We start from the raw sequence: 18,947 nt of genomic DNA on the forward strand, positions 1-18,947 counted from the left end.
CAATTTCCCTGGGAAGGCTGCACATGAGAGTACTACAATGGCTACTGTTTGCTCAATGGTCATTTCAACAACTACCTCTAACACACGAGATTCTTATAACAAAGACTTGCAAAACAGATCTAAACTGGTGGCTTCAAACGTGCAACCTTTCCCAGGGGAGGCCGTTTGTGCTACCCACGCCCACAGTTACGGTGACCACGGACGCTTCCCTGATAGGGTGGGGGGGCATCTTTCAGGGACAGACAGTCCAAGGCGAATGGACCAATTTGGAGTACAATCTGCACATCAATGTTCTAGAGTTGAGGGCAGTGTTTCTAGCGTTGCAACACTTTGCTCCCCTTCTTCCTCTAGGGACTATTGCAGTTCAGACGGACAACATGTCGGTAGTCTGGTACATAAACAAACAAGGGGAACCAAGTCCTATCAACTATGCAGAGAGGCCATGAGAATTTGGCAGTGGGCGGAGTCCACGGGTCGCTTTCTAATAGCAACGCACATCCCGGGGTCATCCAACGTCATAGCCGACAGGCTGAGCAGAGCAATTCTGTTACCGCACGAGTGGTCTCTAAAACAGTCAGTGGCGGAAAGGATTTTTCGCATGTGGGGCCAGCCTTCCTGCGACCTGTTTGCGTCTCCAATGAATGCCAAATGCAGGAGCTACTTTGCCCTATTACCCTCCAGGGAAGTCCCCAGGGACGCACTGGTTTACGATTGGCCCCGGGACTCCTATCGCATTTCCCCATTTCCTCTGATATCAAGTTTCTCCAGAAAGCCAGGAACCTACACAGGACGATAATCCTCATTGCTCCATTCTGGCCTCGTCAAATTTGGTTTCCTTCCTGAAAATACACTGCATTCGGGGACCCTGGATTCTGGACCCAGAGCCAGATCTATTGACTCACTCGTCAGGGGTTCCCCATCCCGCTCCTGTCACTCCATCTAGCAGCTTGGCTGCTCCAATTCCCAACTTAGCCAGGTCTGATCTTTTGTCACCAGCAGTCCAGGATATATTAGTGGCTTCGCATAAAGCTTCCACTACGAAAACATATACTAGCAAATGGAAGCGGTTTGTATTCTGGGCGAAGACACACCATGTGGATCCCTTTATAGCTCCTTTGAATAAGATATTAGAGTTCTTAACAGACTTATTTCATCAGGGTGCTTCTCCTGCTACTCTAAAAGTTCAATTGGCTGCCATTTCAATTTCCATGTAGAAGAATGTGGAGCTCCTGTTATGGCTCACAGACTTTGTAAAGCCTTTTTAAAAAGAGTTTTTCATATTAGACCACGGTCAGATCTCCCACGTCACCTTGGAGTCTAAACTTGTTGCTATCTAAATTAATGTTGCCCCCTTTTGAACCTGCCTCTTCTTGCCCATTAAAATTTTTGTCCTGGAAAACTCTCTTTCTGGTAGCCATTACTTCTGCTAGATGAGTGTCTGAACTTCAGGCTCTCTCCATCAAGCACCCTTATTTGATCTTTCACTCTGACAGAGTTTCTCTTCGAACCAATTCATCCTTCCTCCCTAAAGTATGTTCCATTAACAATATTAATCAGTCCATTGAATTACCCACTTTCTTCAAAAACCACTCCAACAAAATGGAGTATATGTTACACAAATTAGATGTTCACAGACAGCTAAGGTTTTATTTGGATAGAACAAAAGATCACAGGAAAACAGATCAACTCTTTGTGGCTTTTGCTGATAGCAGGAAAGGACTTGCAGTTACCAAAAGAACTCTTTCTAAATGGTTAACAGATTGTATAATCTATGTCTACGATTCTGCAGATCAACCCCTTTTACACAAACCCAAAGGACATTCCACAAGATCGGTATCTACGTCTTTGGCTCATGCAGCTCGCCTACCTCTGGATGCTATCTGTGCGGCTGCTACCTGGTCTAAGCCACATACATTTATTTCTCATTATAAAGTAGACAAGGTTTCTAGGGACAGGGCAACCTTTGGTTCCACTGTGCTCAAGAACGTCCTCCCGTGAGTTCCTCAGGATCAAGGAGCTAGGGACGCTACCCATGTGTAAGAACAAACGGCGAGATTGAACACTATCACATATAGAAGTTATGTCCTTACCATAACGTTCCATGTGGAGTGTTCATCTCGCCTTTGTTCTTACAGTCCCACCCTCCCACCCTTAGGAAGAACGTTCTTTGATGCCTGGCCAGAAGCATTTTTTTTGCTACTGCTATTATTCTGTGTACATAGTTGGTATACACATATATGTTTATATGTGTCTGTTTAGATATGTTATGTGTGTAAGCATGAATGTGCTTTTATATAGATTGGTTTGCTTGCAAACTAGATCTGAGGTAAAGGCAGAGGGGGATTGTGGGTATTAGATTGTCTCGAGCTTCTTCTCGATGCAGAGCTTGCAAGAGGCCGGCACGGAGCCGAGGATCGGCTCCGAACCCATGTGTAAGAACAAAGGCGAGATGAACACTCCACATGGAACGTTATGGTAAGGACATAACTTCTATTTATTGCCTGTTTATTACTGGACTAATTAGACATTTGCGTCCATGACTTCATAATCACTATAATATATATATTTTTTAATGTTTTGTCTTTTTATAGGAATGGGGAACATAGACTTAAGCTTATAGCTTTAACAACTGCCAACAGCAGTCAGGTATGAATTTTGATTATTTTCTTTTAATGCTTATTTTCTTCTGTCTTAATGAGAAGTCAGAAAAAATAAAAAGGTGTTTTTGTGTGCATGTTGTCATTTTAGCTCTCCTTTATTTGAACAGTGTGCAGTGGTGTCAGCATTTAGCTTCTTTGTTGTGTAGGCATTGTATTCCTGGCATTAGACTTTTGAACCGAGTCAAAGTGAGGAAACCTTACTACCATAATAGAGTGATGGTCCTAAATGGTGAATGTTGAAAATGTGTAGGAGTGAGCTTCATATGATTGGGTACACTCTTGATTTGTTTGTAGTACCCTGACTACTGTTCATAAACTGCTTGTTGTTTGCACTGTTTTTTTCTCTGTACTCCAAGTTGTTAGAGATCTAGTTTCTTAACTGAGCTTATCTGTGTTTACATGCTTGTCCAAGTGAGGAATAATGAGTTATAGTAGCTTGTGAATAAAATAAATAGGATTGTGAGCGCATTGTGGGTAACGAACCGAAACTTTGTGTCCATCATTGAGGACCCACCTTGATAAGTCTTTGGCTGGTGCCATCGTCTCCACCAGTCAGCATAAATATTGGACAGCCTGCACTTTAAAGCCCCTATGCCCACCCTTTTCCATACCATAATACATCACATTCATAGCATACACTCTTCTCCCATATTTTGGGTATGATAGTTGCTTTATGGAAATGCATGTGCTCACATACCTTGTAAGTATTACCAAGTAATTGGTGTCTATATGCCTTCTCATTTCATACCTAGACCTGTGTTGACATTGCTGTTACTGTCTTGGGGAGGGACACAATGTCCAAATAGTCATAAATATCAGATTTTTAACCCCACCGCTTAAAAATCTTATGGAGTGAAGCCTTCGGCTTAATGTGTGACCAGGAAGACAGCAGCTGTCAAGAGCTTTTAATACTGACACCATCAGAAGAGTCTGTGTTAGGAGTCCAGGACATGGTGGTCAGCACACAGACACTCAAGAACAGGTTGCAGCCCTATCCAGGTGGCCCTACCCAAGTTAGTGTTGTGATGAGCTTATACTTGATTAAGGAAGGTGGAACTCCACACCTCTTTTCCTTTTCATTGGAAAATTATTTGTCAAGCGGAGGTTGTCCACCTCTCACCTTAAAGGTTAATTCTCAAGTGCTTGTGCTATACACCCCCCATTCTTGTTGTCCATTTGGATCTTTATGCTGACTAGCATGACCCTGGGAAGTGGCACTGTAAGTTAACACATGATCACAGTCCAACAATAATTTGGGGCCAAAGACTTTCCTGCTAGGACTTTTCTTCAGATGCAGTAAGGCTTTTTAGTTTCAGTGGAGCAGGGACTGTCCGGTCATCTTATCCTAGGACTTGTGTCTTGGCTTAGAGGACAAACACTTGATGCCTGATATAAGCAGTCTTTGAGGGGGAGAGTATAGTCTGATGTCAATGAATATAGTCTTCTGTCAATGAGTATAGTCTGATGTCAATGAGTATAGTCTGATGTCAATGCCAGGCCCAGTACAGGACTCTCCTTAGTGCTTGCTGCCTCATGCTGACGTTTGATTCCATGATGGGGCTTTGTCACCCACTGATAATCAGTCACACTCCCACTTTTCATAAGATATAAAGCTTCAGGACATGGCTTTGGGGAATTGGGGGTGTGACATACTCTTTCACTAGTGCTTCCTAGTGCTTCGTTGAGAAGTCAAAGGACCCAGCGGCAGTTGTGGTTCAGGCAGACAAGGATAATGAGTTCTCCACACCTTGTGCTGCCTCCCCCCACTCTCTCTGTTCCCTTCCTCCAAAGGACTGTGGGCTGATAAAGAACAACTTGGACCAGCTTTGTTTCTCTGACTCTTCTTTTACAAATGCATAGAGGTACTTCTATAAAACAAGCGTAGTGAATCCTTGATATCTTAACGATGTTGGGGCGATCTAGCGGTATCCTAAGTTTGCCCACTCATTACCTCCTCAAAAAAGCCATGTTTCCTTATGGAGGCTGTAACTGAGTACATAAAGTATCTAAAACATACTCTTGCTTAAGTTTGCTTGATAAAAAAGACGTTTCCTTATGGAGGCCGTAGCTGAGTATATAAAGTATCTAAAACATACTCTTGCTTTCATTTGCTTTATCTTTTCATTGCAGAACAGGTTCCAGAGATCACAACAGTTGTTTTATTTTTGTGCTGGACACCAAGTTCAAAACTCTGGAGAAGGTGTGGCAAGAGTGCAACCCTTTCCATGTAGGGGCTTATGGTGCTTGGTTCAGTTTGGTGGTCTTGATTCCTGTTGCACTTTGAGGTACATGGATGTTTTTGAGAAGTCCTTGCTCTTAATAAGTGGGCTGCCATGTGGCTCACTGTAATTTGATTGTGAAGACAGTTTATCTGGATTCACAGGCTCCGGTGTGTGTCTGTAGAATGGCATGAATTAAGTTGCTTCTTATTACAAGATCCTAGGATGCACTCTCAAGGGTGAAAACTTTTCAGCCACTGTATTAAGGACTATGTTAATGTTTTTTCTGAAAGCTGAGCAAGGCCTAACCTCTTTGGAGTGTGCTAATGAACTTTATTGCCATTTTCTCCGATTTTAACTCTTTATGCTAGTGCAGCTATGAAGGTTTGTCCTCTTAACTCCCAGTGGCTGCATCCTGAGCTTTTTGACAAACTCAAGTTATGGCCTCCCATTTCAAACAAATGCTCATATCTCTGGAGCTATGAGGGTTACTAAAGAAATGTAAATGTCTAACTGTTCAGCACTAACAGATCTTAACAGTGGTAATGCCTATTAGATTCTAGTTCATAAATGAGATTTTGTAAGTCATAAGCATTGAGTATTAATTATGTAATATTTTGTAAATAGCTTATAATATCTCAATAACCTTTCAAACCTTTCAAGCTATACACTTAGTGTCAGCAACATTTTGCTTATCCAACTGTGAGCTTGCATGTGAGGTTAAGCAGTTGTGTTTGCATTACTTGGTGGTTGAGATATTTAGGAAAATATATGAAAATGTAAATAGTATAGAAGTCAAACAGTAATAGACAGAGGTCAAATATTGGCGCATATGTATTTCCTGCCATGTTAGCTTTAAGTTGAAATATTTCAATAGCTTGTATCTAGGATGGGTTTAAAATTACTGTACAGTATAGCTCCTCCTACCTACACAGACGCACACACACAAAACATAGCTACTCAGGCCTTGCAAGATTGCCCCTTCCGGCCATTATCAAAAGTCATCTTTCTACATTATCTCTGTTTTGCTAGGTGGATTTACAGCCTGCAAAATATTAACTGAAGTAGTTTTCTTAATTTGTTCTTCAACCTGCCGGTTATGGATCTGTATTGGATGCGACTCAGCCACATATCCAGCATCTGATCCAAGCTCAAAACTCCTCCCCTTACCCATAATGCCCCAGTCTTCTTTCTCCCTTCAGATATTGTTTGCCAACTGCAAAGTCCGCATCGTGGTCTGAGCTCTCTGCTTCGTTTTTTTTTTGGTAAGTGAGTGGTTTTTAGAGTTTTATCTCTCTCTTTTTCAGTATTTTCTCTCCCTACTTTCTATTCTCCCCTCGTCGGTTGTTTAAAAAAAAACCCTCTTCTCTACCTTCCTTTCCTTTCTGTAGTGTGTGTGGTGAGTGTTTGTGAGTGTACTGGGCTTGCCCAGGGATCATGTCCGAAATTCCCAAGCCAGGCTTCAGGAAGTGTACAGAGTGTGGCCATAAGCTCTCCCCAGCCAATGGCCACACTCCGTGCTTGGTGTGTTTGGGGGCGGCTCACCTTCAAACCTCCTGCTCCATCTGTGCCGGGTTCAGTTCCAAGGCACTGAAGGACAGGAGGGATAAACTAATTCTAAAGGGCATCCTTTCTTTGGGGGACTGTAGCCCCGGCACCCCCAGCTTCAACTTCGGCTGCTGCTTCTTCTACCTCCTCGGCCTCTTGGACTCAAACTCCCACTAAGAGGTCTGGGGAAGGGGAGAAATATAAAAAGGACAGGCCAAGAAAGCGGTCCCCTGGCCACTCTGTTCTGGTTGGCCCTCCACCTAAGACTAGACCAGTTACCAGACGAGACTCTCCCTTGCTCCGCTCTCCCCGGTTTTCCCCTGAGCCGGAGGAGCTCCGGATCTAGTCTCCAGTGCAGGCTTCCCCTCACTGTCCTTCCAGGCCAATGTCTGTTGCCTCCTCTTCCACCCAGAGCCTTAATGAAGTGGAGATGGACAGGATGATGCGTAAGTTCATCCGCACCCATATTCAAATGGGAGTCTTACCTGCACCCTCTTCCTCTCCCTCTGGAGTGGGGAGCACACAGTCATTCTTTACCTTGATTCCTCCTTCTGCAATCTGACCATCTTTTTCAAAGCCCTTGGATCCGAGGACCCTTGGGGTCGAGGGGCCAGCGCCGATGGTACCTTGTACCTCGAAGCCAGCCACAGCCTTGAGCGTGTTGGATATGACTGGGTCGGATCCGACTGGCTCTCGGAGCCATAGCTTCGGTGCCGGATCAGAGAGGATGTTGTTGGCTCCAAGTGTGTTGGAACGCAGTCTTCTCCTCGGTATCTCTACGCTTGGAGGCTCTGCTCCTGCTTCCCCATTGGAGCAGAAGGGGACTGCTCCTACTGGCCTTTCTCAGGATGTCTGTTCTCCTTTGGCTTTTGATGTGGCAGAGAGGGTTCTCTCGGTTTTGTCGAGACCCTTGAATATCTAGTCCTCTGACTCAGCCCTGACTCCCTCTGTTTTGAGTATAATTCTGAGCATCATGTCATCTCGGGGGACAGCCTGCTGCCATTTTCCCTCAGGAAGATCCCGTGTGGGAGCAGCAGGATGTTGGCGAGTCCTCCTCAGAGATTCCCACTGAGGAGGTTCCTGCAAAACATATGTACAAAAGTAGGCAGTTAAGACCCCCCCCCCCTGGAGTTGCTCACCAAAGACACCGATTTGGAGGAAGGGGAAGGTTCCCCCGGTCCCCCCCCCTGAACTCCTTCGCCAGAGAGGGGTGGTCTGCCCAGAAACCTCTCTTGGATGAATTGGTGTTCCTCGAGGCATTCGGTGCAGGCCCCTCTAATTCCTGCGTGTCCCCTCCCGCTGATCCATTAGTGGACCTGATAACATCCTGGGGGGTGGAAGGAATCTGACATGGTGGAGCCCATCCCAAAGCACCCGGATAAAGTTTTTAGCCCGCCTTCAGACAGAGCACATTGGAACAAGGGGTCCCTGGTTGATGCTATGGTGGTGGCAGCTGCCACTAGGAAAGAGCTCTCTCAGGAGAGCTCTATGGTTCTTCCTCCTGACCAAGAGTCCAAGGCGATGGACCAATTTGGGAAGCAGGTGTACGCTTCAGTGACTTTTTCAGTAAGAGTGCTGAATTACATGGCATATGTAACTAAGATTACCAGTCCAACAAACAAAGGATTCACTGCAACCAAAATAATTACAAATCTGCAGTAGTTGTGTATCCAACAAGGTTTCAGGCATAAGTCAGATTATCTTGTAGATAAAACTCTACTTTAATAAAACACCAGAATAATCACAGGATAAGCGCTTTTGCAACAATGCTTCATCAGATCCTAATATAAAAAAACAGGAAAAAGTAATTAGGTATTTAAAGTACCTGTATCCAATCACATGCATACTCATTAATGATGCAATGGTCTAGCTTTGAGTGCTGGTTTTAAAGGTATAGTATAATTAAGACCAGGAGGTCTATGTGCCTGCAGAGCTGCTATCCAATTCATCTCCTTATATTCCACTTTATTGTTCAAATCACCTCCTCTGAGGTTGTTGTGAACAATATCTACCACTGTAAACTTAAAAACATGGCCTTCATTATCCTTAATATGTTTATAGAGAGCATTTAAATGCATTTTGTTCCTAATATCCCCCAAGTATTGCAGAACCCTCTCTTTAAGCTTCTGAGTGGTCTTCCCTATGTAGAAAGATGTACAATCTACACATGTAGCTAAATACACTAAGTTATCAGTCTGACAGTTCGCATATAAGCGAAATTCATATAACTTATCTGTAACAGGGTGTTTAAACTGTCTTATTCCCTGACATGAAACTGCAAGCTTTACAGCTCCTACAGGGAAAAGTGCCCTCTCTTGTATTCAACCTAGTTTGTTCACAGTGGGACTTATAACACAGCTCCCTTTTCAGCATGATGTTGTTTTTAAAAATAAATTTAGGCTTAGCACCCACCAGTTCATTCATCCTATCATCTGTTTTTTAATATAGACCAGTTATTTCTAACCACATTACATATAGATTGTATATTACTACTATACTTTAATACAAAACCACACCTGAGTTTATTTAAATTCCCTTTCTTTTCATGCCTTCTATCACCTTTAAAATAAGGTTTCCCCTCTGTATCTCTCAGGGCATGTACCTCTTGTCTGTTATTCAACTCACTTATGGCATTATCCCCTCTGTCTAAATTCATCACGTAATGTAGCTATAGCTACCTCCTAGTCCATTGCATTTGTGTGTAATCTCGATACACGTAGAAATTTACTCTTTAGAATGTTACCAAAATTATATTCGGGTGCATACTATGCCTACTTAATAGGTTTTTCCTACATTCTTTATGAAACATAAGGGAATCACAGCTTCCATCATCATTAAGTTTAACAGTAGTATCTATTTTCTCACGTGAACTATGTAGGGTACATTTAAAGCATATGCTGTTACTCTCCATATATTTGACAAATTCTTTCAGTGAATCTACATCACCCCCCCCCCCCATAAAATAAAAATATCGTCAACAAAACACTTATAATATAATAAGCCTTATATAAATATTCAGTAAAAATTACATTGTCCTCCCACTCTGCTAATACAAGGTTGGCATAACTGTTAGCGCAGGGTGTGCCCATAGCCACACCTGTTTGCTGCCAGTATATACCTTCCCCAAACGTGAACACATTATATTTCAAAATCAATTCAATCAAAGTACAAATAACTGCATTTTAGCTAAAACATGAAAGTTTAAGAAGCTTCTAATCTATTCAACCCCATTCTCATTGGGTATAATGGTGAACAATGTATTAATATCCAATGTGGCAAAAATTTTCTTCCTTCAAATCAAGATTATTAATACAATCTCCTAATGTTTGTAGGAACATCTCTGTATCTTTCAACACTGCTGGAGCTTTGTCTAAAAAGCTTTTTAATTCCCTTTCCACAAAAATGGTAATCCACCCTTTGCCAGCCACCACCGGTCTCATTGGTGGTTTGGCAAGTGTTTTGTGTATTTTGGGTAGTCCATTCAGCGTTGGTATAATGGGATGTTCCACCTTCATAAATTCATACAAATCCTGTCCAATCATATTACTTAGAAACATATCTTCCAAAATCATCCTTCACTAATAAACGTATTAACCTGTTGTTTAGTAACTAATAAATACGTATTACTGTCACTAAGCATATTCAACATACTGTGAATGTAATCATTAAAATTCATGACAACAGTGGCACCACCTTTTATCGGCAGGGCGTATAGAGATATCAGAATTAGCTTTCAGTTCTTTTAAAGCAGCATTCTCTTCATGAGTCATATTATAAAAAGTTTTGTCAAACTTGCCTGTGGTAAAAAGTTCATGCAAGTCCCTCTCGCATGCCTTCACAAATGCATCTACAGTGGCTGGCAATTGTGGGTTAAATAAATTAGGTTTTCTCAAAGGTACCTGTACATCTGAAGGTTCTTCATCATCAAACTTCATTTTTAATGTCACATTCCTGGCAAACTTACGTAGGTCTATTAGGACTTCCTCCAAATGTGAACTTCTAGCAGGTACTAAAGAAAGTCCCTTGTTCAATACCTGCAATTGCAAGTCTGTCAGTGTTACAGAAGAAAGGTTGTATAATAACGTCTGTGTTTTCTGCCAATTCTCCACTGTCCTTCTCTCCCCCAATGGTCTGCGCCTCTTTCTCCTTCGACTGGGAGACAGAGTTATTTCTTTGGAGCCCAGTAATTTCAGTGGTGCTGGATGTATGTTGACAAATGCTGGAAAACCCAAGGTCGATGCTATTTGCTGCTCTGCTAACCCTTACATGGCATATATGATTCAGCTTCAACGAGACCTAGTGAAGGAGATCGGTGAGTCGATCCCGGAGAACATTTCGGTGGAGCACAATATGTTTTCCACTCATATGGCCACTCTAAAGTCAGTCACGAACACCTCTATGCGTCTCCCCTCCCATGCTACCAAGGGAGATGCTAGGGCAGCTGGTAGTTGTCATCAGGCGACACGCCTGGCTCTGGCACTGTCAGTTCTCTGAACCTTTTAAGACGTCATTCACCAATGCCCTGTACGAAGGTTCCTCCTTGGTTGGAAAATCTGTATGTGAGACTTTTTTACAGAGTGAAAAGGATGGGAAGACTCTCTGCCATCGGGATCTGCTTCTCCGCCCCTCAAAGATCTTTTTCTAGGAATCAGCGAGGGTCTAAGAAGATGTGGTTCCAGAAGTCTCAAGCATTTTCCTGAGACACTCAGGACTCAACTTCCCCCAGGGGCAGAGGGGGATATGATAGACATCGTCCTGGAGGCAGATGGGCTCCGAAAAATTATGGGTCTCAAGAACCTTTGTCGGCCAGACCCGCACAACAGCCTTGAAGGGTTGCCCCTACTGTGTGTCTCTGGAGGCAGTTGGGGGCTGGTTATCGTTACACCTAATAGAGTGGGAGCGCACCACAACAGATCATTGGGTGTTGCAGATTATATCCAGAGGTTATTCAATCCCATTCTTCGAAACACCTCTACCACCAAACACCTCTGACGTTCCAGCCACGCACAGGGAGGATGCAGCACTGGAAATAGCAAAGCTGTTAGAAAAACGGGTCATCCAGCATGTCCCCCAAGACCAGTCTGAATTAGGCATTTATTCCAAGTTCTTTTTAGTGCCAAAGAAGAGAGGTGACCTAAGACCAATTCTGGATCTTTCCACCTTGAACCTGTCAATGGCAAAGACGAAATTCTGGATGGTCACCCTTCAGTCTGTCCTGCCTTTCCTGCAGGAGAATGATTGGATGTGCTTGGATCGACCTCCAAAATGCGTACTATCATATCAAGATGGACAGACGCTTTCTGAGGTTTCTCTGCTTCCAGCTGGGAGCCAATCATTATCAATTCAGAGTGCTCCCCTTTGGTCTTACCACAGCCACCAGGGTGTTCACCAGAGTGATGGCAGTAGTAGCGGCTCACCTGAGACTTCATGGAAATCAGATTTTCCCCTACCTGGACGATTGGCTCCTCGCTGCCCCTTCTAAGCATCAACTCTGTCAAGTAAGGGATTCCTTCCTTTTACTAGCCCAGAGGTTAGGCATCACCATCAGTCTCAGCAAGTCGTCTTTGGCCCCAGTTCAGACATTAGACTTCATTGGGGCCCGGTTAGACACTATCCAGACAAAAGTCTTCCTTACTCCAGACAGGATACACAGTCTGAAGCTGCATGTTCTTTGCTTTCTTCAAACCCAGTCTCCAACAGCAGAAGTAGTACTATGGGCGTTGGAGTCTATGGCGGCCACGGTCAATCTCCTACCCTTGGTGCGTCTTCCCATGCGGATCCTTCAGTGGACTCTTTCCATGCAATGGTCTTTGCTAGATCTACCATTGTCTCATCCTTTTCAAATCTCCCGAGTGTGCAGGACCTCTCTTCAGTGGTGGATTCATTCCCTGGACCTGGCCTGAGGATGTCCTTTTCTCCCTGCATTTCCCAAGGCCACAGATGCCTCCCAGCTGGGTGGGGGGCATTGCTTGGGAAGGACGGTCCAAGCCACGTGGTCCCCATCCGAGACCAGTTTGCATATCAACGTCCTGGAGATGAGGGTGGTGATTCTCATGTTGAAGTCTCTCCATGCCCATCTTCCCTTAAGGATGATTGCTATCCAGACAGACATGTTGGTGGTCTGGTACATCAACAAGCAGGGGGGAACCAGATCTTGTCCCCTGTGTCGTGAAGCCATGAGAGTGTGAGAATGGGCAATCTCCACCGGCCGGTTTCTAGTAGCAATGCACATTCTGGGACCGTCCAACATTCTTGTGGACAGGCTCAGCAAATCTATCCTGTTGCCTTATGAGTGGTCTCTGAATCTTTCAGTAGCGTAACAGATTTTTCACAAGTGGGGTCAGCCTTGCTGCGATTTTTTCATATCTCCTTCCACTGTGAAATGCAGTGAGTTCTTTGCTCTAAATCCCCCTCAGGGAGAAGCCCCCAGAGACGGTCTGACTCATGCTTGGCCTCCCGGTCTTCTGTATGCTTATCCTCCTGTACCCTTGATACCAAAGTTTCTTCAGAAAGCTCGCAGGCTGGGGAGTTTTGTAATCCTCATTGCCCCATTTTGGCCTCACCAAGTCTGGTTTCCCTCTCTCTGGTCCCGTCTGGTGGCTCCACCGTAGACATTGGATCCAGTTCCAGATCTCATTTCTCACCTGTCAGGGACTTCCCATCCAGACCTGGACAGTCTAAAGCTCACTGCTTGGTTGCTCCAGTTCCCATGATTATCACAATTCTTGGTTTATCTTCTCCTGTTAAAAGAATTCTAGTAGCGGCTCATAAGTCTTCCACCAGGAAGGTATTCTATAGCAAGTGGAAACGTTTTTCTATATGGGCTTCGCAGCGTACGTTGGATCCTGTTACTGTTCCAGTTTCTGCAGTGTTAGAATTCTTATCTGGGATTTTTCATCAAGGCGCCAGTTCCTCTACAGTCAAAGCTCAGCTGGCCGCAATTTCCAGTTGTCATGTGGGGGACAATATGGCTTCCTTAGCATTTTCTAAGCTTTGCAAGACCTTGCTTAAAGGTACCTTTCTTCTCAGACCCCCGGTGAAGGATCCTACGCCTTCATGGGATCTTACATTAGTGCTTCAGGCTTTAGTCCCCCCCCCCCCCCCCCATTTGCACCTGCAGCTTCAGTGGATTTGGAATTTTTGTCATGTATATATATTGTTCTTTGTCCTGCTCTTTGCTCAGAAAACTCATTTTCTGGTAGTGACAAGGTCCTGTTTGGGTTAGGTGTGAGTAATAGATTGGGCAGCAAACTCGATCTGAAGGGAGGAAGGAGACGGGCATTATGGGTAAGGGGAGGAGCTTTGAGCTCTGATCAGATGCTGGATATGCAGCCGAGCCAGATCCGATACAGATCCATAACCCACAGGTTGAAGACAAATGAAGAGCAAACTACTCAGTTGCAACGTTATGGTGAGTACATAACTTCTTTTTTCAGTTCAGGCATTATATGACTGCCACTAGGCTTTCAAGATTGCCTTTTCCAACCACTCTTGATGTTTGTTGGTTTTCCCCATCTTTCTGCATTAAATAGCTCTTTTCCATGTGGATCAGCAGCTTGCAAAATATTTTTCAGTGCAAATAGTTTATAAAACATGAACTAGGTAAGCTACTAAAACCATCTGTGCCACTGAAATTGCAGCCAGTGTTGCTGCTAAAGAAAAATGACAGTTCACGTGTTAATGTACTTTAGGCTAGTTAGACATTTTACAATAATGCGTATGACTTTCCTGCTCATCATCACCTTGTCCTGTCTTTAATGTATAGCTTTGTTACCATTAAACAACTTTTAACCTTTCTGTGCTCCACCATCCTGTTGAGTTACTACAATTATTTTAGCAAAACCATTCATACTGCTGTTTTAAACCTTCCCTTATCTCCATTGTCACCGATTCCTTTTCTTGGACTAATAAGAGTCCCTCCTAGGTGGAGGTAACCCACTCCATTCAATCTTGCTACACTAGGGCTCACTACTTTCTGCTACCCTACTTCTGATTCCCACCCACCCCTCCTTATCTAAGTTTATACTGAACAGATCCCCTCCCCTCCCCTTCCTCATTCTTATTCCTTCTTACTGCTAGCCTCATCAATCCCGGCTAATACCTCATTATCCAGTAGCAGCTACACAAACCCTTTACAATTTTACATCACTTTTCCTCCACACTTCTTCTCTGCTTACTCACTTAATTTTCTCTTCTCTGCTGTTCTAACATTAGACTCTATACTTTTATTCTTCTTTTCCCCTTGTAAAATATTCACTTCTTCCTTCTCAGCAAGTCCTTTTTTAATTTTACCCTCCTTTCATACTGACAGCAAACATAATACCCAGAAACCGTTTGTTATGCACATCACCCACTTCATCATTCCCCTAATAGTTCTTTTAATTCACATACACATCACCCACTTAATCATTCTAATTGTTACTTTAATTCACATACACATCACACACTTAATCCTTCTCCTAATAGTTCCTTTAATTCACATACACATCACCCACTTAATCGTTCTCCTCATAGTTCCTTTAATTCACATACACATCACCCACTTAATCGTTCTAATAGTTCCTTTAATTCACATACACATCACCCACTTAATCGTTCTCCTCATAGTTCCTTTAATTCGCATACACATCACCCACTTAATCATTCTAATTGTTCCTTTAATTCACATACACATCATACACTTAATCATTCTCCTCATAGTTCCTTTAATTCACATACACATCACCCACTTAATCATTCTAATTGTTCCTTTAATTCACATACACATCACCCACTTAATCATTCTAATTGTTCCTTTAATTCACATACACATCACCCACTTAATCATTCTCCTCATAGTTCCTTTAATTCACATACACATCACACACTTAATCGTTCTAATTGTTCCTTTAATTCACATACACATCACACACCTAATCGTTCTAATTGTTCCTTTAATTCACATACACATCACACACTTAATCATTCTTCTAATAGTTCCTTTAATTCACATACACATCACCCACTTAATCATTCTAATAGTTCCTTTAATTCACATACACATCACCCACTTAATCATTCTCCTCATAGTTCCTTTAATTCACATACACATCACACACTTAATCGTTCTAATTGTTCCTTTAATTCACATACACATCACACACCTAATCGTTCTAATTGTTCCTTTAATTCACATACACATCACACACTTAATCATTCTTCTAATAGTTCCTTTAATTCACATACACATCACCCATTTAATCGTTCTCCTCATAGTTCCTTTAATTCACATACACATCACCCAGTTAACGTTAAGTTGTCTATCTCGCCTTCATTCTTGCTGGTTGGGTTCGGAGCCAATCTTCGGCTCCGATTCGGCCATCTACTAACGCTCGAGAGCTATTTACTGGCTCAAGGCCTCCCCTTATCCCACAATGCTTGGTGCTAGATCCCAATCTCGTTTGCCGCTTCAGCTACGAGGTTGCACTTTTACTGGCTCAGGTCATATTAATCCTTTTTTTGTATTACTAGCTAATATTTACCTTGTAATTTTCTTAGTTATAGATTGTCTTTCCCTTGTAGTGTAGTTAGACACTGTATCCCCTAGTTTGTCCCACTAAGGAAACTCGTTTTCTGTTAGATAGTTTCTACCCTCCCCCCTTGTTTCTCTCTATTAGTGGCTAACTCCACCCTTGTACCTAGGAGTAGTGTTTAGCCTTGTACTAATTGTATATTTTTGTTAAGGATAGTTGTTAAGTGTGTGTAATAGTTTTTTGTGGTTATTATTGTTAGCTTAACTAGTGCGGGTGTTTGAGTGTTTGTGTGCTTTGTTTAAGCACTAGTGTAATTTTTCTCTGTTTAGTATCCCCGGGCCAGTATGTCCAAGGATACTAAAGTTTCAGGCTTTAAGAAGTGTGACTCGTGCTGTCAGAAGATGTCTCTGACAGACGGTCACACTTCTTGTGTTTATTGCTTGGGTTCCCTACACCTGCAGGACTCCTGCGCGGTCTGTCATGCCTTCAGCCCGAGAGTCCTCAATCGTGCTCGTAATAGTTCCTTTAATTCACATACACATCACCCACTTAATCATTCTCCTTATAGTTCTTTTAATTCACATACACATCACCCACTTATTCATTCTCCTCATAGTTCCTTTAATTCACATATACTTCACCCACTTAATCATTCTCCTAATAGTTCCTTTAATTCACATACACATCGCCCACTTAATCATTCTCCTAATAGTTCCTTTAATTCACATACACATCACCCACTTAATCATTCTCCTAATAGTTCCTTTAATTCACATACACATCACCCACTTAATAATTCTCCTCATAGTTCCTTTAATTCACATCGCCCACTTAATCGTTCTCCTAATAGTTCCTTTAATTCACATACACATCACCCACTTAATCATTCTCCTCATAGTTCCTTTAGTTCACATACACATCACCCACTTAATCATTCTCCTAATAGTTCCTTTAGTTCACATACACATCACCCACTTAATCATTCTACTAATAGTTCCTTTAATTCACATACACATCACTTAATCATTCTCTTAATAGTTCCTTTAATTCACATACACATCACCCACTTAATCGTTCTAATTGTTCCTTTAATTCACATACACATCACACACTTAATCATTCTCCTAATAGTTCCTTTAATTCACATACACATCACCCACTTAATCGTTCTCCTCATAGTTCCTTTAATTCACATACACATCACCCACTTAATCGTTCTGCTAGTTCCTTTCATTGACAGTTTCATCCTACCACACTGCGGTATATTCTGTGCTGCTCTAGCTGGCTGTAGTCTGTTAGAATGTTAACCTTTCTACAAAATAAGGGGCTGCCCTGCCTGAAATTTCCAGTAAGCCATTTCTATTCTCATTGTTTCCCGCTCATCTTCCTGTCTTCTCCTGTTCATCTGTCATCTCCCCTTAACTACTCCATAGTCCTCTCAGTCTACCATGTTATCCTATTGCATTTTCGCATCTCTGCTACTCCATAGTCCTCTCAGTCTACCATGTTATCCTATTGCATCTTCACATCTCTGCTATTAATTTTATGCCAGTTTACTACCTACCACGGTACTCTCGCACTTTGTTTGCATTCACACACTACTAGCCACCCTTCCTATACTCAAGCTAAGCACTCATTTAGACCTGTTTCCTTAGATATATTTTAATGTCCAGCCTGTTCACCTTTTCAAATATAAAACATTTAAATATTCAGTGCAGTTTGATGTAACCTGGAATATATAATCCTAATCCTGTATCTGAAGTAGTTTACTTCATTTGATCTTCAACCTGTGGGAATAAGGATCTGTATCGGATCCGAACCGGCAAAGATTACTAGCATCAGCTTCGCGCCCCAGACTCCTCCCCTTACCCATAATACACCTCCCTTGCCTTCCATCCCCAGATCTTGTTTGCCGTGATTTGTGAAAGCATAGTGTCTCTGGAGCTCCAGTTAACAGGGTATTTTTCTTGGGTTGTAAGTTTTAATAATTTTTGTTTTTGTTTTATTAGCCGTTTTATATTAGCGTAGGTACCCTTTCTCCCCTCCCATCGCTTTGGCGTTATGTGTAGGCTTGTAGTAGTTGTTAGATAGTGTAGTTTGTCTGTGTGCCCCTCCCCCCTTCTAGTCAGTTTAGAGTGTGGTGAGAGGGTGTGTGCTAAAGTTTTAAGTGGGAAGTTTTTCTTTTCTTTCCCTAGTGTGGCTGAAAAGCTTATTTTAAGCGCTGCACAGAGTGTGGCCATAAGCTCTCCCCAACGGATGGCCACACTCTGTGTGTACTGTGTTTAGGTGTGGCCCACCTTAATGTTGACTGTGACATCTGTACGGGATTCAACCCCGGGCTTTTAAAGACAGAAAGGCCAAGTTGGCCCTTAAGGGGCTTCTTCCTGCTTCTGATCCTCCCTCCTCGTCCTCTGCTTCAGTCGCGGCGGCTGCCATGGCTGCCTCTCCCACTTCTCTGCCTCTGGCTTCCCTTCCTTTCCAGGCTTGGGACTCAAACTCCCGCTTCTAAGCCTGTGGTAGTGGAGCAGAGGAGGGGTAGAGAGTGGGAGAGAGAGTCGAGGACCAAAGAGAAGAGGAAGAGGTCTTCGGACCTCGCGTCACCCAGTAAATCCTCTCGGATCCGTGACCCCCCTCAGCTCCGATCTCCATGGGTCTCCTCGAAGCCGGAGGAGACACGCCCAGTCTCTTGGGCCTCAGCTCCCCGACCAGCCAGGTCGGAGTCTGTGGCCTCGTCTCGGTCCCCCCGGTCTCTCTTGGGCATGGATCTGGATAAGATGATGAGGCGCTTTATCTGTACGCAGATCCAGATGGGGTTCTTACCAGCCCCCCTCCCTCAGGAGGGGGCAGGTCACTTCCCTTTTTTTCACCCTATTACTCCTTCCCCGATCTGACCTTTGGCTTTGGAGTTCTCGGATCCAAGGTTGGCCTTGGTCGGGGCATCTGTGCCGACTGTCCTCGCATCCTCGACTGCCTGGAGCATCTCGGATCAGACCAGTTCAGATCCAAGC

The 18,947-nt window shown here is 43.3% G+C and overlaps 1 protein-coding gene across 1 annotated transcript in view; it reads left to right on the top strand.

Annotated features, from left to right (window-relative positions):
* The window catches only part of KNTC1 (kinetochore associated 1), a 3,090,908-nt gene that overhangs the window by 459,659 nt on the left and 2,612,302 nt on the right, over positions 1-18,947 (top strand). Inside the window, exon 12 of the mRNA XM_044068909.1 lies at positions 2,592-2,646. Coding sequence (XP_043924844.1) covers positions 2,592-2,646 — 55 coding nt within the window. The remainder of the gene's footprint in view (positions 1-2,591; positions 2,647-18,947) is intronic.

Source organism: Protopterus annectens, chromosome 4.part0, assembly GCF_019279795.1.
Source record: "Protopterus annectens isolate FY-2018-M chromosome 4.part0, PAN1.0, whole genome shotgun sequence".
In the NCBI taxonomy this organism is placed as follows: domain Eukaryota; kingdom Metazoa; phylum Chordata; order Ceratodontiformes; family Protopteridae; genus Protopterus; species Protopterus annectens.